At 35.0% G+C, this 22619-nt stretch overlaps 1 protein-coding gene across 1 annotated transcript in view; it reads left to right on the top strand.

Moving 5' to 3' along the window:
* Positions 1-22619, top strand: part of AGO3 (argonaute RISC catalytic component 3) — a 117437-nt gene that overhangs the window by 26914 nt on the left and 67904 nt on the right. The window contains exons 3-5 of the mRNA XM_030869363.2: positions 11645-11765; positions 15480-15688; positions 16492-16628. Coding sequence (XP_030725223.1) covers positions 11645-11765; positions 15480-15688; positions 16492-16628 — 467 coding nt within the window. The remainder of the gene's footprint in view (positions 1-11644; positions 11766-15479; positions 15689-16491; positions 16629-22619) is intronic.

Below are 22619 nucleotides of genomic sequence, written 5' to 3'. Positions count from 1 at the left end.
CTCTGGACGCGCAGGGTTAGCGGCCGTGGCTCACGGGCCTAGCCGCTCCGCGGCATGTGGGATCTTCCCGGACCGGGGCACAAACCCATGTCCCCTGCATCGGCAGGTGGACTCTGAACCACTGCGCCACCAGGGAAGCCCCATTTCACGTTTTCACATAATGTTGTAACATGTATTAGTACTTCATTCCTTTTTATTGCTTAATGATATTCCATTGTATGGACATTTTGTGTATCAGTTCATCAGTTGGTGGACATGTGAGTTGTTTACACATTTTGGCTCTTAATTATGCTGCTATGCACATTCATGTACAGAATTTTGTGTGGGACGTGTTTTCGTTTCTCTTTGAGTGTATTCCCAAGAGGGGAATCATATGGTAACTCTATGTTTAACCTTTTGAGGAACTGCCAGACTCTTTTCTAAAGTGGCTGCATCATTTTACATTTCTATTAGCAGTGTGTGGTGATTCCAGTTTCTCTACATCCTCATTAACATTTATCTGTCTTTTTGATTATAGCCATCATAGTGACTGTTAAGTAGTATCTCATTGTTACATTGATTTGCATTTCCCTGATGGCTAGTGATATTGACCATATTTTTGTGCACTTATTGGCTATTTGTATATTTTCAGAGAAATGTCTATTCAGGTCTTTTGCCCATTTTTAAATTGGATCATTTGCCTTTTTGTTACTGAGTTGTAGGAGTTCTTTATACCTTATCAGATAAGATGATTTGCAAAAATTTTCTCCCTTTCTGCACCTTGCCTTTTTACTTCCTTTTAAAAAAATTTTTCTTTTTTCTTTTAATTGAAATATGGTTTATTTACAATATTATATTATTAGTTTCAGGTATATAAAATAGTGATTTGATATTTAATAGATTATATTCCATACAAAGTTATTATAAAATATTGGCTATATTCCTTGTGCTGCCTTTTCAATTTCTTGATGGTATCCTCTGAAACACAAACATTTTTCATTTTGATGAAGTACAATTATTTTTTTCTTTTGCCAGCTGTTCTTTTGGTGTCTTATCTGTAGAGGGGTATGCTTCTGATTAAAATGATTTAGAAGACATACACCAGAAAACACTGCCGGTGAAAATCAAATGGTATAGTTTTGAACGTTTAGCTATCTTGGGGAAACTATATCATGCAAAATATGTCAGTTAAAAAAAAAAGCAAGTTTTATTTTCCTTGTTAGTTGTTAGTCACTTGGAAGATAGGAAAGCTAATAGATGGTGATTATTTCAAATCTCAAGATTCTTTTAAAGTAGCATTTAAATAAATTACTCAGTAGAAATTAACCTTTTGGCTAATATTCCTACAATATATTTGAAATTCAAAGATAATCTTATAAATAAATATATGTCTGAACATCAGGGACTAGTAGGTAGGGTTTTTTCCTAATATCTATCTATTTGTGTAGATTTAAATTACAATAACAGCTGTATAGTATTCCATTGTAGGATGTGCCTTGACTTGTTTACTTCTAGTATGCTCCATTTTTTTTCTTAGGCTGAGTTAAATTAATTTAAAGCAGTTATCTGAATGTACCATATTATTGTACCAAAGCAGAATGCTATTAGTACTAGATTTCAGGATATATGGATCCTGACTAGAACTGTAATTCTAAAGCCTGCAGTAACTTTTAAAAAGATAATTTTTAAAAACTTCCCTATGTTTTCATTAACTGTTTAACTTATTGTGCCCCTGTTTGTGTCAGGCACTGTGCTAAGTTCTGGAGATAACAAGATAAATAAGACATGATTCCTGCCAAGGATTATATAGTCTGTATAGAATGACAAGTTCTGTGAGATGTGCAGTATATGCTGTGATAAAAGATTCCTGCTTTTGGTTAGCGAGGAAGATAGGGTACATGACATTGTTACCTGAGCTGAATAGTTACCCAGTGGACTAAGGGAAAGAATAATCCATAGAGAGAGAGCATGAGCAAAGGTGTGACATGTTTATGTAACAGAAATAGGCCAGTATAAATAGAGTAGCTGGAGTCTGAAAAAGTTGGCCAGCAAGTAGGTTATAAAGGATCTTAAATCCATGCCAAGGCTTGTGAATTCAGAAAGAGTAGAGAGCCACTGGAGGCTTTTGAGCAAATGAGGAACACCTATATTTAAAAGCATTTCTTTCTTTCTTTCTTTTCAGTGTTTTTTTTTTTTTAATTGGATTATAGTTGAGTTACAATGTTGTCTTAGTTTCTGGTGCTCAGCAAAGTGATTCAGTTTTTTTATATGTGTGTGTGTGTGTGTGTGTGTGTGTGTGTTCATTCTTTTTCATATTCTTTTCCATTATGGTTTATTACAGAGTACTGAATATAGTTCCCTGTGCTATACAGTAGGACCTTGTTGTTTATCTATTCTATATATAATAGTTTGCGTCTGCTAGTCCCAAACTCCAGTTCAACCCTCCCCTCCGCCCTCCCCCTTGGCAACCACAAGTCTGTTCTCTATGTCTGTGAGTCTGTTTCTATTTCGTGGATAAGTTCATATGTGTCTTTTTTTTTTCTTTTGCTGTACCACGCAGCTTGTGGGATCTTAGTTCCCCGACCAGGGATTGAACCCAGGCCCTCAGCAGTGAAAGCGCAGAATCCTAACCACTGAACTGCCAGGGAATTCCCATATGTGTCATATTTTAGATTCCATGTATAAGTGATATCATATGGTATTCGTCTTTCTCTTTCTGACTTACTTCGCTTAGTCTGATAATATCTAGGTCCATCCATGTAGCTGCAAATGGCATTATTTCATTCTTTTTAATGGCTTAGTAATATTCCATTGTATATATATCACATCTTCTTTAGCCTTTCATCTGTCGATGGACATTTAGGTTGTATCCATGTCTTGGCTATTGTAAATAGTGCTGCATTGAACATAGGGGTGCATGTATCTGTTCGAATTATAGTTTTGTCTGGGTATATGCCCAGGAGTGGGATTGCCGGATCATATGGCAACTCTGTTTTTAGATTTTTGAGGAACCTCTGTGCTATTCTCCATAGTGACTGCACCAATATACATTCCCACTCACAGTGTACAAGGGTTCTATAAAAGCATTTCTAGGGAATTCCCTGGTGGTCCAATGGTTATGACTCCATGCTTTCACTGCCAAGGGCATAGGTTCAATCCCTGGTCAGGGAACTAAGATCCTGCAAGTGGCATGATGCAGCCAAAAAAAAAAGAAGCATTTCTAATGGCTGTGGGGAGAATGAATTAGAGAAGAGAAAGACCAGGGTCATGGAGAACATTTGGAAGGCGATTGCAGTAGTCTTCAAACTTTTGATCTTGCATCCCTATTAGTTAAAACATACTTACCCATGCATTCAACAATAAATAAATAAATAAATAAATAAATAAATATACACACACACATTTAAAAATTTTTAATTTATGGACATGTACTACTATTCTAACATTGCATAACTATTGAAAAATTAAAGGTGGGAAACAATATTTTGAAATAAACTATTTAAGAATAGATTTAGTAATCTGACGTGTTCTGATTACTGTACCAAAACCTGATAGAATATGTGCCACACACTTGAACGGAAATAAGTTACAACATGCTGAAGATGCATGAATGAGTGGGAGTTCCACTGTTAACTCTTATGTTGCAGAACTCCCATTATTCTCTTAGGATTCCTTGTGTACCTACCTATGTTACACCTGATCGTCAGATGTGGACTAAATGAGGATACCAGTGTCAATCCCTATTCATGAATTTTAGTCCATCTCAATTTGTAATTGTTAGATGAAAATTAAATATAAATACTTCTAACCATTTTTTCTCATACTCCAGCATAGCCACTAGCACCTCTAATACTTTTTTTTTTAATATTTATTTATTGGCTGCGTTGGGTCTTAGTTGCAGCATACGGGATCTTTTGTTGCGGTGCGCGGGCTTCTGTCTAGTTGTGACTCGTGGGCTCAGTTGCCCCGCGGCATGTGGGATCTTAGTTCCCCGACCAGGGATCGAACCCGCATCCCTTGCATTGGAAGAGGGATTCTTAACCACTGGACCACCAGGGAAGTCCCCTATTTTTTTTAATTTGTAGTATAGTTGAGTTACAATATTAGTTTCAGGTGTATAACAGTGATTCAGTATTTTTGCAGATTATACTTCATTATAAGTTATTACAAGATAATGGCTATAATTCCCTGTGCTATGAAATATATCCTTGTTGCTTACCTATTTTATACATAGTACTTTATATCTGTTAATCCCATAGCCCTAATTTGTTCCTCCCCCCTCTTCACTCCCCTTTGGTAACTGAAGTTTGTTTTCTATAGCTGTGAGTCTGTTTCTGTTTTGCATATACATTCATTTGTATTATTTTTAAGATTACACATATAAATGATATCATACAGTATTTGGTCTTTCTCTGTCTGACTTATTTCACTAAGCGTAATATTCTCTAGGTCCATTCATGTTCCTGCAAATGGCAGAATTTCATTCTTTTTAATGGCTGAGTAATATTCCATTATCTGTGTGTGTGTGTGTGTGTGTGTGTGTGTGTACACACATACACCACATCTTTATCCATTCATTTGTTGATGGGCACTTGGGTTGATTCCATGTCTTGGCTATTGCAAATACTGCTGTTATGAACATCGTGGTGCTTGTATCTTTTCAAATTCGTGTTTGGTACCTACTTTTTTAGATTAGAGATAGTGTGTTCTAAGACTTAACTAGTAGCAGTGGCAGTGGCGGTGGAGCAAAGGCTTAGATGTAAGATTTAGAAGAAGAATGAATAATTTAGGTGTGTAGAGAAAGGGAAGAGATAAGAATGGCTTCATAGTTCCTTGCTTGTACAATGTTGATGGCTTTAACAGAAATACAGATGGTGAAAGGACCAAGTTTTTTATTGTCTCTTGACTATTTGGAGGTTGAATTGTGTAAGAAACATCAAAATGGATAAGTTCAATAGATTATTGGAAATAAGCGCCTAGAGCTCAGGAAATAAGTCAAGATTGAGATTTGAGATGTGTCAGCATATAGGTGATAGTTAAAAGCTAGGGAGAATGTGTAGCGTCAAGATAAGAAAACTGAGAATAGATCTCTGGGGATACTGTTGTTTCAGGTTGCCAGTGAAGACACTTAGAGATTGCAAAGGTAGGAGAACCAGGACAAAGTAGAAGCTGTTTCAGAGAAAGTAAAGGACGGATTGAGATTTTCAAGGATTGATCACAGTGGCAAATGCTAAAAGAAGCGAGGAACGTAGAGACTGAAAAGAGGCTATGTCTATTAAGAAGTCAATGGTGGCCTGAGGGAGAAGTGTTCTAGAGGAGAATTGTTAGTTTAAGCCACATTGAGTTAAAAATCTGTTGCTCAGTCTAAAGTAATCTATCAATTGTTTGTGAATACTAGAAATGGTTACTAGATTAGCTAGTGTGGTTATATAAGATTATGAAAGAATTCACACCCATATGAATTAGCAGTGAAGATAGTTTATGGTAAAATGCTCTGATGTACTACAAATTTTATAAGGTATTAAAAAGTTGATCTACAGTATAACTCCTTTCTCCTCTACTCTGCATCTTTAAACTTTAACTTGATGCAAAGGTATGGCTACCTTCTCTGCTACTTGGTACAGAGTTATGAAGATAAATTAGAGGTTAGAAGGATACTAGGAGAGGCTGTCAGCTGTTTTTGCTGTGTTTTATAAACTTCTGGGTGATTTTAGTGTCTTGTTATACCTTAGCAACCTTCCTTTGTTCTGTCTGTATTATAGTGGCAGGTTAATTTATTGTAGCTGGGAATACTAAACTAAGGTGAATAGTCACTTTTAGAGGAAAATACTATTTTAGGTTTTCTCCTAAAGACTAAAATAATATTTCCCATTCTACCTTTTGGGAGCAGAGAATTAAGAGGTACCTAAAAACAAGATGAAGATGGGTCTCTGTGAGTTTATAGTAACAATTAACAGGAAAATAATTTCCTCTCCTTTTTACGTTAAAGTTTCCCTCTCCTACCATTTTTCTGCTGTATGAGTCAGGTGGTAAAGTGGAACTTACTGAAAACAATATTAAATTTTACTTTACAGTCTGTGCACCAGAGCATGATGGAGTCAAAAGACTTGGTACCAGAATATAGGAAGTGGTGGTTGAGGTAAGAGTGGGAAGGTAGGCTGTAGCCCTGTGTAAGACCTAATGTACTCAGGGAGGTTCCATTTTTGTAGTGATTGCCAGATATTCTTCAGGATTTTAAAATTCTGTCCTGAGGTTCTACAAAAATGCATCATATTATTCTCTGCAAGAATTCTTCCCTCTTCAGACTAAGGTTATTAGTAAAAGGAAGCCACTGGGCTTCCCTGGTGGCGCAGTGGTTGAGAGTCCACCTGCTGATGCAGGGGACACGGGTTCGTGCCCCGGTCCGGGAGGATCCCACATGCCGCGGAGCGGCTGGGCCCGTGAGCCATGGCCGCTGAGCCTGCGCGTCCGGAGCCTGTGCTCCGCAGCGGGACAGGCCGCAACAGTGAGAGGCCCGTGTACAGCAAAAAAAAAAAAAAAAAAAAAAAAAGGAAGCCACTAAAGATTGGTTAGAAGTTCTTACACCAGTTACTCAGATTTTCTTTCCCAAATTTCTTTCCTGCATACTGCTTTAGAAGTTAAAATATTTTATGTATTTTGGTTTTGGTAGCTTTACTTTTTATTGTAAGCTAAGAAGCTGGCTTAACAGTACACACTTAAAATGTTATCCTGAAATTTCTACATTTGAACAAAAGATTCCTCCCCTCATTGTTCATTGTTATAATAAAAGACTAGTGCTCCACAAACTACAATGTAGGGAAAATTCAGTTCACAGTTTCTGTTAATTAGCAGAATTCATTGTTTGTATTATTTACTATATTTGATGCTACTGCATTGTAATGTATGTTTGTTGTTAGGAAGACTTCCGTACCTCAGTATCATTCTTGAAGTACAATTTTGAGATAATTGTGCTTAAATTTTTATATAAAAATAGTATGATACATATTTACCATTTTCCCCCAAGGTACTTTCACTAATATCCCACATGGTCTCTATAACAGCCCTGAGACTATTATCTCATTTTTATTGATAAAGGAACTAAATTCAGAGAAGCCAAGTAAATTTCCCAACAATTTAGTGGCAGAGTGGGACTAAAAACTCATGTCTACTTATTTTTTCTCCAGTACATATGTTACCACATATTTTAAAGGCTCCTCAAGTTGGCCATTTCTCAGTTCAAACTTTCTTCATAATATATAGTGAGTACCTTTGCTGCTACAGCTGACTAGATGACTAGATAAATTACTGTTTTAGAGAGTTTTTCCTCTAGTTTCACATGCCTGCCTGATGAATATTCTAATAAACTACGCTTTGCTATAGTATCATTTGAGATAAAAAATGACAAGTTGGGCTTCCCTGGTGGTGCAGTGGTTGAGAGTCCGCCTGCCGATGCAGGGGACGCGGGTTCATGCCGCGGTCCGGGAGGATCCCACATGCCGCGGAGCGGCTGGGCCTGTGGGCCATGGCCGCTGAGCCTGCGCACCCGGAGCCTGTGCTCCGCAACGGGAGAGGCCACAGCAGTGAGAGGCCCGCGTACCGCAAAAAAAAAAGACAAGTTGCAGTTCCTGCGTTTGTCATTTTGTTAATTTGCATAATAAAGTTCCATTAAAAGTCTAAATATATCATTTAATTGTATCATATTAGTAAGAGATTAAAGTTAAAATTGCCCAATGTACATAGAATTCTAATACCATTCTGTAAAGGCTCAGAAGCCTTAAGTTCAAATCAATATTTAGTGTAATTATTTATAAAGGAGTTTCTGTATCTGATGCTATGATCTGCAGTTTCATTATTTGATATTCTCTTAATTAAATTTTGCTGTTAGAGGGGATTGTAGACATTATTCATTTCAATCTTCTAGTCGGTATCTTCTCTGACATAAGTGCTTTTTGAACAGTTCTAGCAAGGATGAACTCAGGTACTTTATGAGATAGTGTAATCCACTCGTGAATAACTCTGGTGGTTAGCAAATGTTGGAAATTTTTGTTCCAAAATCTAGCTTCTTAATATTTTCCAACTATTTGTCCTAATTCTGTCCTCCCATACAAGGAAGATACGCAGTTTTTCACATGACAGTCTGTCAAAATAGCTGAAGACTTCTCTAATTTCCTTTGACTCTTTCCTATTCTAGACTAAGAGTCCTTAATTTGATTTATTTTTGCTCATATTATGTGAGTTTCTATCAGGATTACCTTTTTATGATTATATTTCATTTGTTAGGGTCTTAAGTTTTTTCCAAATTGAACAGAGTACTCCAGTTTGAAATGACCTGTGTAATATTTGATGGGATGGTTACCTGCCTTATACTGGGTATTTGAATATATGCAACCTGAGTTCTTTAATTCTGAAGAAACTACATCACAGTATTAGTTGATTTTGGATTTATAGTCACCTAAATCCCCTTTGCAGGAGAGCAGTGGGTAAGTTTAGATCCTCTAATTTGTTCTTATTGCAGTTGAACTTTTCAAACATAAGTGTTTAGACTTTACAGTTACCCATATTATGTTTCATCTTCTTTTATTTTGTTTATTGTGGTAGTTTGTCAGTAGCTTTTAATACACTAATTTGTTTTTAGCATACTAGCCCTGTCTCTCGAGTTTGTATTATTTGAGGGTTTCTTAACCAACAGATTTTTAAAAAAATAAATTTATTTATCTGTTTTTGGCTGGGTTGAGTCTTTGTTGCTGTGTGCGGGTTTTCTCCAGCTGTGACGGGGGTGGGGGTGGGGGGTGGGCCACTCCTCGTTGTGGTGCACAGCTTCTCACTGCGGTGGCCTCTCTTTGTTGCGGAGCATGGGGCTGTAGGCGCGCGGGCCTCAGTAGTTGTGGCTCATGGACTCAGTAGTTGTGGCGCCCGGGCTTAGCTGCTCCACAGCATGTGGGATCCTCCCAGACCAGGGCTCGAACCCGTATCCCCTGCATTGGCAGGCGGATTCTTAAACACTGCGCCACCAGCGAAGTCCCAACAGATATTTTTTGATTGTTTACTATATGTAGGGCACTAGGTATGTTTCTTTTCCTTATTGTATTGATAGTTTGGGGCAGTGGGGGAGGACTCGAAATTTATTTTGAATAAATGTTTCCATGAATTTCCAAGTTATTGATATCTTAGAGAAAGAAAAGGAACTTGCCCTACCCCGCATTACAACATAATAAAACACTCCAGTAATCATGAAAACATATGATACTGGTCCAAGAACAGACAAGGAGACCACTGGGACAGCATAGAGAACTCAGATCAGAACTTAATAAGATAAACTGGCATTATAAATTGATCAGTTAAATATAGATTGTTTAGTAGATGGTGTGGGAAGACTGGTAGGGAGAAAAATAAAATTGATTTCTTACATAATACTGTTTATAAAGAAGAACCTCAAATGGATTAGTGACCAACATAATATAGATAAAATTATAGAGTTAATGAAACATAGTACATCTTTGTGAGTTAATATTTGCAAATTATTTCTTAAAACCTTAAAAGTGTGAAACCATAAGGTTAAAAAATGATTAATTTGATGATACAGCATTAAAGAGTTCAGTAAATACATGGACATTGTTAACAGGTAGGTAACATTTGGGGGAAGATATTTGCAACAACTAAACCTGTTAAATGAATTAACATTAGAATATCAAAGAAACTCCTTCAATTCAACAAGAAAACTGGGACCCCAATAGACAATGAACAAAGGAAACAAACAGGGAATTCACAAAAGAAGAAACACAAATAATGAAGGGATGCTCAAATTCATTAGTAATAAGAGAAATCTAAATAAAACAAGCTTTTATTGGGCTGGCAAATAATTTACTGGGCTAGCAAAAATTAGAAAGCAAAGCTGGATAATGCCAAATCTTGTCTGGGATGTAGGGAAATAGGAACCTCCAGGAGGATTGTTCAGTGCAGCCATTCTGCAGAGCAGTTTGGCAGTTCTTCATCATTTAGTTGATAAAATTCACTTGGACCTAACAGTTTTGTTCCTGGGTATATATAGCCGGAGATTAATTCTCACACAAGTTCATAAGGGGACATAGAAGGGGATATTGCATTGTAGCATTGTTTTGGTGGCTGACTGTTCTCTGAGTCTGTATTGCTGGGAGAGTAAGTAGACAGCATGTGGAGTACTTTGCATCACAAGGACCTAAGTGTCCCACAGCAACGTGAACAGATTTTAAAAACCTAGTGCAGAGGTTAAAGTTAGGAATATATGCAAACAGAAGAATGTTTATCAAACACATTAGAAAAAATAACTTATTAGGAAGAATGGGAATAAGAAATGAATATGGAAGGAAAGAAATCAATTAGTTAGAAGAGGAGTCTTATATAGATGAATGATGATAATGTGGCATGAACTGAGGAGCACGATTAACTTAAGCTTTTGTACCTGGAGAATAAAAGTGGGGTTTGGAGACTCATTTGGCAGTGGGATATAAGTTGGGCCGGAGAAGAAAAAATTAAAGGCATAAAAAACAAGAAACTTAAAATAATTCAGGTACTAGAACATGAGGTTTTAATTTAGGATGATGGTAATTGGGAATGGAAAGTAGAAGACTGGTGCAAGAAATACTTGCAAAATAAAATTGAAAGGCGGGGAAATAGAAATTTTGAGCATTTGGAAAATTCCTCTGGGTATCAAATCAGCTTAATTATTTTGTTCCAGAAAATGCTTTTTTCTCTCCTTTCTCTTCTGCTTCACTGGGCTAGAATTGAATATTTTTCCCATTCTTTTAAATGTATTGTAAATTATACCAGTACTATGTGAGTGTACTGTCATTGTAATATATTTAGATTGTGTAAACAAAATAAAAAATCATTCTTCTCTTCACTTCTTTCTCCAGAGGTAACTAACCACTGTATCTGTTTGGTACATACCCTTCTAGATATCTTTCCACTGCTTTTACAAATTATGTGTACGTAAAAATAAATATTGATTTGTGGATATTTGGTATTATTCTCTCTGTAGTCTGCAAATTTTTTTAAATGTCTAAAAAAGCTTTAATATCATTCCATGTAAGTATATAGGATAAAAATGTTTGCTGGGTAAAAAAATGGAGGTTTCAAAATATCCTTACTGGCTAGATACCATTGGAAGAATGGGTGGGTAGAGGAATGGGGCGGGTACAGGATACAGGTGTGTTTATTGCTCTTAAAATCTCACAGTCTAGTAGAAGTGAAGTATATAATAATAATTATAATACAGTGAAGAAAGTGTTCTAATAGATATATGTACTAGGTGCTATTTGAGCACAAAGGAAAGAGCATCATATTCTTTGATAAAGAGAGGTGAATGTGTCAGGTAGTGCTTAGAGATGGTGAAAGGGATTTTGGATCAGTTTATAAGGATAATATTTTGCAGGTCAACTGTGTCCCAAAATGATTAAGTAATTCACTGGATTCATTCTTCTCTGTCTTTTGTGAAATTCATATCATCCCTTCTAGAAATCAATCTTTCTGGTATCCTAAGCCATGGTCCTGAAAGCAAAATCTTTACCATGTATGATTATCTTTTAGAATTTGGACAGCTTTAAATAGTGTAAGAAATTACTTTAGGTAAGATTTTTGTATTTCATCATGCAGAGGATTATATGAATGCATTTTTTCCCTTTTTTAGGGAGGTGGTTGACTCAATGGTTCAGCATTTTAAAGTAACTATATTTGGGGACCGTAGACCAGTTTATGATGGAAAAAGAAGCCTTTACACAGCCAATCCACTTCCTGTGGCAACTACAGGGGTAAGAGGCATTCCTTTATCAGAAAGCTATACTTTTGCAATGTCTTTTAAATGCACTTATTGCCATTTTATTGTAGTCTATATATGTATCATTTATCTATTTTAACTTTTTATTTTGAAATAATTTCAAACTCAAAGAAGAGTTGTAAGAATCATGCAGAGAACTCATGTATACCCAGATTCATCAGTGTTCTTAAAAGTTTGCCACATTTGTTTTATCATTCTCTTTCCTTTCTCTTTTACTTTCTTTGTATCTATAGAGACAGCTATATATAGAGATACATATACATACTTATTTTTTCCTGGACCATTCAAGAGTAGGTTTTATACATTATGCCCTTTAATGTGTTTTTCCTAAGAGCAAGGATAAAAACCATAGTACAGTTACCAACTTCCCTAAATTTTACATTGATATATTTTTGTCTAATCTGCCCCTATTCCATTTTTGCCATTTATTCCAATGATGTCCTTCAGCATTTTTTTTTCCCTTTAGTACAGAATCCAATCCAGGTTCCTGAATGTATTTAGATGTTACGTCTTTTTAGTCTTCTTTATTCTGGAACAATTTCCCAGCCTTTTTTTTTTTTTTCTTTTATGACATTAACATGGTTGAAGATTACAGGCAGGTTATTTTGTAGGATGTCCCTCTGTGTTTTTCTGGTGCTTCCTCTTGGTTAGATTCTGAGTAAGCTTTTTTGGCAGGAATATTATGTAAGTGTTCTTTCCTTAATAGTGCATCGTATCAGGAGGCACATAATATGTATTTGTTCCATTAATGGTGATGTTAACTTCGATCACTTGGTTAAGTTGGTATCTGCCAAGTTTCTCCTTTCAAGTTATTCTTCTTTCTTTTGTGGGGAGATCGTATTTTTTTTAATTGTGGTAAAATACACATAACATAAAGTTTATCATTTGAGCCATTTTTAAGGTATGGTTCAGTGTCAAAGTACATTTACAACCATCACCATCATCCATCTCCATCTTGTAAAGCTGTAACTCTGTACACATTAGACACTTAACTCCCCATCTTCCCTCCCCTCAGGCCCTGGCAACCACCATTCTACTTTCTGTCTTTATGAATTTGACCTCTCTTAGTACCTCATATGAGTGGAATCATAGTGTTCTGTCTTTTGTGATTGGCTTATTTCACTTAGCATAGTATCCTCAAGGTTAATCCATGTTGTGACATGTGTCAGAATTTCCTCCCTTTTTAAGGCTGAATAGTATTCCATTGTATGTGTATACTACATTTTACTTATCCGTTCATCTGTTGATGGACACTCGGGTTGCTTTCCCATTTGAACATAGATTTACTCTAGGGACCTCGTATAAGTGGAACCATACAGTATTTGTCCTTTTGTGACTGGATTATTTTACTTAGCATAATGTCCTCAAGGTTCATTCATGTTGTCACGTGTGTCACAATTTCTTTCCTTTTTAAGGTTGAATAATATTCCATTGAATGTATATACCGCATTTTGTTTATCCATTCATCCACTGATGAACACCTTTTGGCTATTGAAAATAATGCAATAATGCAACATGGGTGTATAAATCTCTCTTCTAATGCCTGCTTTCAGTTCTCTTGTGTATATACCTAGAAGTGGAGTTGCTGGATCATATAAATGATAATTGTATTTTTAGTGTTTTGGGACACCACCATACTGTTTTCCATAGTGACTATACCATTTTATGTTTCTACAAACAGTGGACAAGGGTTCCAAATACTTCACACCCTTGCCAACATTTGTTGTTTTCTGAATTTTCGATAGTTGTCATCCTGTTGGGTGTGAGGTAATATCTCATTGTGGGTTTGATTTTTATTTACCTAATGACTAATAATGTTGAGCATCTTTTCATATGCTTATGGGCCTTTTGTGTATCTTCTTTGGAGAAATATGTATTCAGCTTCTTTGCCCATTTTTTAATTGGGTTATTTGATTTTGTTGTTGTTGATGAGTTTTAGGAATTCTTTATGTATTCTCATGGGATATATGTTTTGGAATATTTTCTCACATTCCATAGGTTGCCTTTTCACTATGTTGATTGTGTCCTTTGATGCACCAAAGTTTTTAATTTTTGTAAGGGAGATACTTTTAAGAATCCCATTTCTCTTTAGACTTTTTTAGTAGCTGATGATTCTTGCTTGGAAGGTTTATTATTATGTAGTAATGGTGATTTTCTAATTCTGTCATTCCTTCTACATTAATCATTGTTATTCTACTGTAAGGGAGCACATTTTCATCTCTTCTAGTTCTTTATCCTTATTTATTTGCCCAAATTGTCCCAGATTTTGCCTGTGGCAGCCCCTTTAAGTTGGTTCCTGTGTGCTTTTGTCATGACACATCTTTTTTTTTTTTTTGAGTATTTCCTTACTTTTGGGCACAAGATGTTCCAGGTTCATCTTGTGTTTTCCCTGCTGTAGTCCTGCAAACAGCCATATCTCAAAGGTACCCTGGTTTCTTTTAGTTAGGGAATACAATTTAGAAACCAAAATCTGGGTACTGGATGTGCTCATTGCTGCTGGGGTATATGTGCTTATAAGCCCTTTCAATGGACAGAGATAGAAAATATAAATACATAAATAAGTAAATAGATAAACAAAACAGATAATAAATATTACATTCATATAATAAACCTAACATATGTATCCTGCAAGTACCACTTATTGTATGCAATATTGTACAGTATGTTTATTGGAAATCATGAATTCAAACTGATTCTTCCAGTTCTAGTCTATCCCAAAAGGATTCTTCCTTTACTCCCTACATTGCATATTTGTGTCTTGCTTCTCCTTTAAACCCCTGACTCTCCAAAATATTACCACTTTTACTTATTTGTTCAGTCCTACAGTACATATAAAATAGTTTCTGAATTACTACACTATATCACTACAGAAAACAAACATAGTAGTAAGAGTTTAAGGTTTTATTTTGTATGCAGTTCTTTCCCACCCACCCCTCCTCCACACCCCTAACCAAGAGTATAGTCAAAATATATTATGTTCAGGAGTTACCTGAATTAGTGTTTTCTTTTCTTTCTTTCTTTTTTTTTTTTTAATATTCTTTCAATCTGGCTATGTTATTTGTTTGAAATGCATTTGGTTTCATTTGATTTTGTATTTATTCAGTTTTAGTTTTTTCTCTCCATCCTTGTTGATCTTATTTTTATTTTTTTAATGTTATAGAACTTAATTTAACATGCTTCCAAAAGTCAAAACTAAGCTGAAAAATATACTCAGAATTGTTAATCCTTCCTTTATTTCTTCCAATCTGTTCTTTCATATCCTTTGAAAGTAACCCCTTTTTTTTGTTGTTTCTGATTCATGCTTTCTGTGTTTCTTTTTACAAAAATAAGCAGATATATGAATATTTTTCCATTTCCCCCTTTCTCACATAAAATATGGCATACTATTTGTAATCTCTTGTACTTGCTTTTTTTCACATAACAGTGTAGCTTGGAAATTATTCCATAGCAGTTCCGTTACCTTTTTTTTTAATATCTGCCTAAATGGTCATTTAGGTAATTTCCATATTTTGCAATGACAAAGAATGCTGGCATAAATAACTTATTTACATTTTAGTCTATCGATTTCACATTGAGATTGTTTTTTTTTTTATATTTGCCTTGTTTTCTCTTAAATATTTGTATCAGTTAAAAATTATTGTATTTATCTTTTAAAACTTTTACCAGTTGACTCTTCTCCCATCAACAGGTAGATTTAGATGTTACTTTACCTGGGGAAGGTGGAAAAGATCGACCTTTCAAGGTGTCAATCAAATTTGTCTCTCGGGTGAGTTGGCACCTACTACATGAAGTACTGACAGGACGGACCTTGCCAGAGCCACTGGAATTAGACAAGCCAATCAGCACTAATCCTGTCCATGCCGTTGATGTGGTGCTACGACATCTGCCCTCCATGAAGTGGGTGCTTCTGGCTTTTTTTTCCTCTTTAGGTTTTAAGTGTGAAAGCTTTCTTCCCAAAAGTAGGTTGTGCAGTCTTCCTTTGGTTAACCTTCAGATGTTGTATATTTTGATTATCGTAGTTGAAGAATAGCATGCATACAAATTCATTGAGAGAAGTAAGTTACATAAAATTCTCTGACTTGTGAAAGTAAATGCACATCATTAGCGTAGCTATTTTTTTCAGAAAAAAATGTCTAACCCTTTTTCTTAGGAGCTATAAATCTTAACTAACTGATACATTATCAGTTTTAGTATTTTAGTTAAATCACCGTGTTTTAAAGGTAATTTCATTGTTTGTATAATAGTATCAAAGTGTGTTGAAATTGTTACTTTTTTAATCACAGTAGCATCTCACATGTGTATATATATATCTATTTGTATATGTATAGGATCAGTGTGTCTTTTTAAAGAAAAATATTATGTCCTACAAACAACATTTATAGAAGTAGCTTTTTGATCAATAATTATTTATTCTTTAGCATTTTCTAAGGTTAGAACTATTTTTTAAAACTATTTTAAATAAAATTTAATCTTATTCAAATATTAGTTTTAAATATAGAGAATTTCAGTGAGGGATGGTGTTTTTTCATTTTGAGTGGTTGCTTTTTGATTTCACAAATTTGGAAAATGTTTAGTTTCATATATTCATAATGAGAGGCATTATTATAAGTTAAGATTATATCCTCTAGACTCACCTGTTCTGCAGATTTAAATACTCAATGGGAAGGAAAAGATTGAACATGCCATTTTAATTTTTGTAGATATACGCCTGTGGGGCGTTCCTTTTTCTCAGCTCCAGAAGGATATGACCACCCTCTGGGAGGGGGCAGGGAAGTTTGGTTTGGATTCCATCAGTCTGTTCGGCCTGCCATGTGGAAAATGATGCTTAATATTGATGGTAAGGGAATTAAAACCATGTTCTGTGCTGGGTAGTTGATTTCTATATGGCCTGTGTGTGTGTGTCTGTATATAAGTACATTTTATATGTAATTATATGTACTGGTGTCTTGAATTAATATTTGGACATATATTAAGACAAACTGGAAAAACCTTTATTTTTTATTGTATTTCATTTAGAAATCCTTTATATAGAACTTGTCCTGGAATGCTACTAAACATGAAGTAAGCAAATGGAAGCAAATGTAAAAGCCTTGACATGATCATCTGAGCAATTATAATTCATTTTTGTCCTTAACAATTATATAAGTCAGTATTTCATTATGAAATACATATTTTAAAGGAAGAGAAGTCTGTTGGTCTTGGTGACCCTTAGATTGTGCCTACTACTGATGTTTAATGTGGTGCTAATTGCATTCTCATTTTTAGGTGTTTTTTTTTTTTAAGAATATTTTCGAGTATATATAAAAGTAGAGAGAATAGTATGATAAACTGCTGCCTATGTAGCCAATATCCAGATTGTCAGGATTTTTCTGCCTTTGCTTAAACTGTGTACATTTCTTCCTCTACTGTAGTAATTTTAAATCAAATCCCATACAGCATGTTATTTTTTCCCTACTACAGTGTGCACCTCTAAAAATATGGATGTTTTCTTACACAGTCACAATGCCACTATCATATGTAAAAAATTTAATCATTTATTTGTAGTTTCTAATCTCTGTCCATAATCAGATTTCCCTGATAGTCTCAGGGATAGTTGATTGGTTCTAATCAGGATTTAAACAAGATCCACACATCGCATTTGGCTATTATGCCTTTTAAAAATGTAGTAGTCCCATTTCCTTCCCTCTAGTTTCGTTTTGTTTTTTCCTTTTTTATGTCATTGACTTGTTGTAGAAACTTTCACTTTTCCTGTTGAATATCCAAAAATCTGGATTTGTCTTTTGTTTTCTTGTGGTGTCATTGTCTTCTTCCTCTATCCCCTATATTTCCTGAAAATGAAAATTGGCCCTGTAAGTTTGATTCAATTCTGATTCATAAATGCTCTGTATTGTATCATATTAGGAGGCATATAGTATATAGTGGCCCCAACTTTAGTGGTACTAAGATTGATCAGTATGTTCAGAGACCAGTAGGCCTGATCTCTCCATTGTAAATTTCCCAGTCAGTCTTTCAGTCACTGATACTCCATTCGTTGATCATTGTTACCTGAGTCATTTATTTCACTAGTCATTTTTTCACTAGAAAAACTGGTATTTTTTCTAATTGTTATTCCTTTTACATTAGGTGGAATTCTTATGTGGAAAATCACATTGTCCTGTTGATAATTCATAGTCTTTGATAGCTTTCTTGCTTTCTGGCACAGCAGAATTTTCCAGATTCATCCTGTATTTCCTCCTCTATACCTGGAATCAGCCATTCCTCCAAGGATCCCTGGGTCTTTCCAGATCAGTACATAGTTTTGTCATTATTTTCAGCTGCATCTACCATTGTGGGGATACGTCGAGATGATGTATTTTTAAAGTCATCTTTAGGTGTATACTAGGGCTGTTGTTTTTTTTTTGCAGTACGCGGGCCTCTCACTGTTGTGGCCTCTCCTGTTGCGGAGCACAGGCTCCGGACGCGCAGGCTTAGTGGCCACGGCTCACGGGCCCAGCCACTCCGCGGCATGTGGGATCTTCCCGGAACGGGGCATGAACCCGTGTCCCCTGCATCAGCAGGCGGACTCGCAACCACTGTGCCACCAGGGAAGACTAGGGCTGTTTTTAATTATTTTCCATTTCAGAACATCATTCATATATATATATTTTTTAATTCATTTATTTATTTATTTTTGGCTGTGCTGGGTCTTCTTTTCTGTGCGTGGGCTTTCTCTAGTTGCGGCGAGCGGGGGCCACTCTTCATCGCGGTGCGCGGGCCTCTCACTGCCGCGGGCCTCTCACGTTGCGGAGCACAAGCTCCAGACGCGCAGGCTCAGTAGTTGTGGCTCACGGGCCCAGCCGCTCCACAGCATGTGGGATCTTCCCGGACCGGGGCACGAACCCGTGTCCCCTGCATTGACAGGCAGACTCTCAACCACTGCGCCACCAGGGAAGCCCCATTCATATATTTTTATTTTTAAGATAGATTCCAGGAGGTGAGATTGATGGGTCAAAAGCAGATATATTTGTAATTTTGATTGTTACTGCCAGATTGCCCTCCACTGAGATTGTAAATATTTTGCATCAGTAAATGAGACTACCTGTTTCCCTATACCTTTGCCACTAGAGGTGTCAAACTCTAGATTTTTGTCAATCAGATTTACAAGAAATAGTTTCCTTATGTACTATTATTTTGCATTTGACCATCTTTTCACATATGTAAGGGCCACCTTATTTCTTTTTTATTAATTCTTTATGTCCTTTGCTCCTTTTTTTCTGTTGGATTTTTGGTCTTATTTACTGAGAGAGCTTTCTGAAATCAAGGAGATTAGCCCTTTGTGATATGAATTGCAAATATTATCCCTAGGTTGTTATTTGTCTTTTGATCTTTGGTGTGGTCTTGTTTTTGCTTTTTGTCATGTAGAAAGTTGTCTTTTGGTGGGGCTGTGTGTTTCAGTCACTCCTTTCTTTTATAATTTTAATATCTTCTAGGGCTAGTCTCATTTTTCTCTTCAGGATTTCTAGGCCATTCTTACTTATCTCACTATATAAGCTTTAGAAATACCTTGTCAGAACTAGTGGTTATGGGAGGATGGACTGTTACTTTTACTGTGACCTCATTATATTTTTAAGTTAAGTTACTGAGTCTTAAGATAGTGAGTCTTTCTATCCAAGAAAACACTATGCCTTTCCATTTGTTCAGGATTGCCTTTGTTTACTTCAGGAGTGTTTTAAAGTTTTCCTCACATAAAATTTGCACACTTCTTATTATCATTCCTGGATATGTGCTCTCTCTCTTTTTTCCCTATTAAATGGGTTTATAGATTCTAACTGGTTATTGTTTATGTACATGAAGGCATTTAATTTCTGTATAGTAACTTTTTTCTCTCTGCCTTATTGAATTCCATTAACTTTTCAAGTGATTTCCTTGCAGTTTCTAGGTTATAATCATTTCATCTATGATAGTGATAGGTTTACGTCTTCCTTTGGATTTTTATACCTCTAATATTTTTTATCAGATTATATTGACTAATTAGATAGGACAGTGTTAACCATTAGAGAATAGTGGGCATCCTCTTTTTATTCCTTACTTTAGAAGGAATGCTTCCAGTGTTTCTGCATTAAATACATATATGTATGTATATGTTTAGGAGCATCTGTTGGTTCCTATTTTATTGAGTACTTTTAATCAAGAATGGATGTTGAATTTTGTCAGATGTCTTTTAGTGGCTATGGAGCTGATGATATGATATTTCTCTTCTTTTTTAACAAACACTGAACTAAACATGTGGTTTTGGATTATTTTAATGTGATGCTGGAATCTGTTTTTTAATGCTTTACCTTTTTAATCAAATTGCAAAAAGTAAGATTGATCTGATCTGCAATCTTCTCTTTTTTTATGCAGTCTTTTTCAAGTTTTGGTATTAATATTTTATTTCATAAAGAATTTAGAAGTTTCCCATTTTCTAAAATGTACAACAGTTTTTAAATAGTATTGAAATTATCAGCTCTTTTAAGATTTGGTAGAATTCCCCTGTAAAATCTTGTGGCCTGGTGTGTTTTGTTTTGTTTGGTGGGTAGCTCTTTTAAATCTTTCATTTATTTTGTGAAAAATCAGTCTGTTTAGAAATATATATTTTATCTATATCTAATGTATCTTTACTAAGTAGTTCCTTTTTTTTTTTTTTCAGTTTTGTCTACTTCTGTGGTTTATCCCCATAGTTTCTTTTTTATATTTGTGCTTTGTTCTTTTTACTCTTAATTAGGAGAGGTAGTAGTTTAATCAACGGGTTCTCCCCACCTCCCCCCACCAAAGAGCTTTTGAATTTTTTTCTTAGTTCTCTGGCTTTCTGTTTTCTGACTCCTTAATTTCTCTTTTTAGCTTTATAAATTTTTTCTTCCACTTTTCTTCAGTTAATTTAGTTGTTTTTCCTTCCTTTTTGAACTATATTAGTAACATTTAATTTCATTTCTTCTTATTAAAAAAAGTATTTAAAAAAATTATTTCGGGAATTCTTTGGTGGTCCAATGGTTGGGACTCCGCACTTTCACTGCTGAGGGTGTGGGTTCGACCCCTGGTTGGGAAACTAAGATCCTGCAGACCGTGTGGCATGGCCAAAAATAAAAACAAACAAAAACCAAAAAGAACAGTTATTTTTCTTCTTATCACTGTTTTAGCTATGTTCCAAAGCTTCTAATACCTAGTTTTTTATTATATCATTTTCTCAAAACACCACAGATTTCATTTGTATTTCCCATATTATCCAAATGTTGTTTGAGAGACTTTTTAAATTTTCAGATTGAAGATCTTTTTATTTTCTGATTGTGTTATAAATTTCTAGTTTCATTTTGCTGTTAATCAGAAAATGTGGTTTGTATTTCTATTTTTAGAATTTGTTGAGGGTTTTTTTTTTTTAGTAACCTAATATATGGTCAGATTTTGTGAATGAAAGTTCAATAGCTATTTGAAAATAAGATATAATCAATTTTTAGGATAGAGTTAAATGAATATTCATCAGCACTTCAATTTTGATTATGTTGTTTAGATCATCTATTTCCTTATTTATTTTTGTTTACTTGTCTCAGATGGGAGAAATAAATTTAAATTTCCTATTGTGTTTCTATTTCTTCTTATATTTCCACTTTCATGATGTTGCTGCTATAGTATTGGGAGCATATGTACACCTATCTGTATTCTTCATTGATTTATACCCTTTACAATGATAAAGTGACTTTTTTTGTACTTTTGGGCCAAAAGTCTACATTGTCTAACAAAAGGATTATAATCCATGTGGTATGTTTTCTGTGCTTTTTAAATGCTAGTTCTGTTATTAGGAAGGATTTTTTTTTTTTCTCATCAGTGGTTACCTTCATATAATAATCATCTTTCCCTCTCTTTAAAACAGTATCTTTTGCTTTCCTTAATCAGTAACATTTATATTAGCTTTATTCTTTTCCTTCCCTTCTTTCCTCCCTCTCCTTTTTTAACTAGTTTTAGCCAATATAGCATTATTTTATTGTTGTTATGATTTTGCTTAAATTTATACTACTTGACTTTCAACTTTGATTCCTGTCTATTACTGTAAAGTGAAATCAGTGAGTTTATGCTACTTTTTATGATTTTTCTGTTATTCATTTATTTGTATATATTACTGTTCCAGTGTTTTTTGAGCATGTTAACAGTTACATTCCATTCTGTCACCTGTATATTCATTCGTTTTCATCTTAAATCTACAGTTATATGTGTTGGTGCTAACTGCAAGTCCTTTTGCTAAAATTTTTCCTGTCATCTCTTGGTTGCAGTTTGTCCTCAAGTTGTTACTTCAGGAAGGGCTCATATGAGTAAGAGCTGAGTTTTTGCATATTGAAAACCATTTGTCTATAGCCTTTTTCCTGAAGGACTGCTTGGCTAGACATAAAATGATTGAACCACACTTTTTTTTCATTCAATTTTTTCTTATTGAAGTATAGCTGATTTCCATGTTGTGGCAGTCTCTGCTGCACAGCAAAGTGACTCAGTTCTACACGTAGAGACATGCTTTTTTTTTTAATATTCTTTTCCATTATGGTATATCTGAATGACACTTTCTTGAGTTTCTTAAAGGTATTTTCCCACTGTCTTCTCACAGTGAATGTTCAATAGAGAAATATGATGTCAGCAGATTTTCTTTTCCCTAGAAGGGACCTGCTTTTTTTGTCTGGTTGCTGAAAATATTTTTTACAATTATTTTACTAGATTTTTTTCTCAGTGTTGAGCATTTTGGGTCAGTTTTATTTAAAACATGGGATTCCCTTTGAAAATGTAGGTTCAACTCTTTTATCTTTTTTTTTAATCTGTCATTTTATTTTCT

Source organism: Globicephala melas, chromosome 1 (genome assembly GCF_963455315.2).
Source record: "Globicephala melas chromosome 1, mGloMel1.2, whole genome shotgun sequence".
Taxonomy (NCBI): domain Eukaryota; kingdom Metazoa; phylum Chordata; class Mammalia; order Artiodactyla; family Delphinidae; genus Globicephala; species Globicephala melas.
The sequence above is the reverse complement of the archived record's forward strand: the minus strand, read 5'-3'. Positions and strand labels throughout refer to the sequence as shown.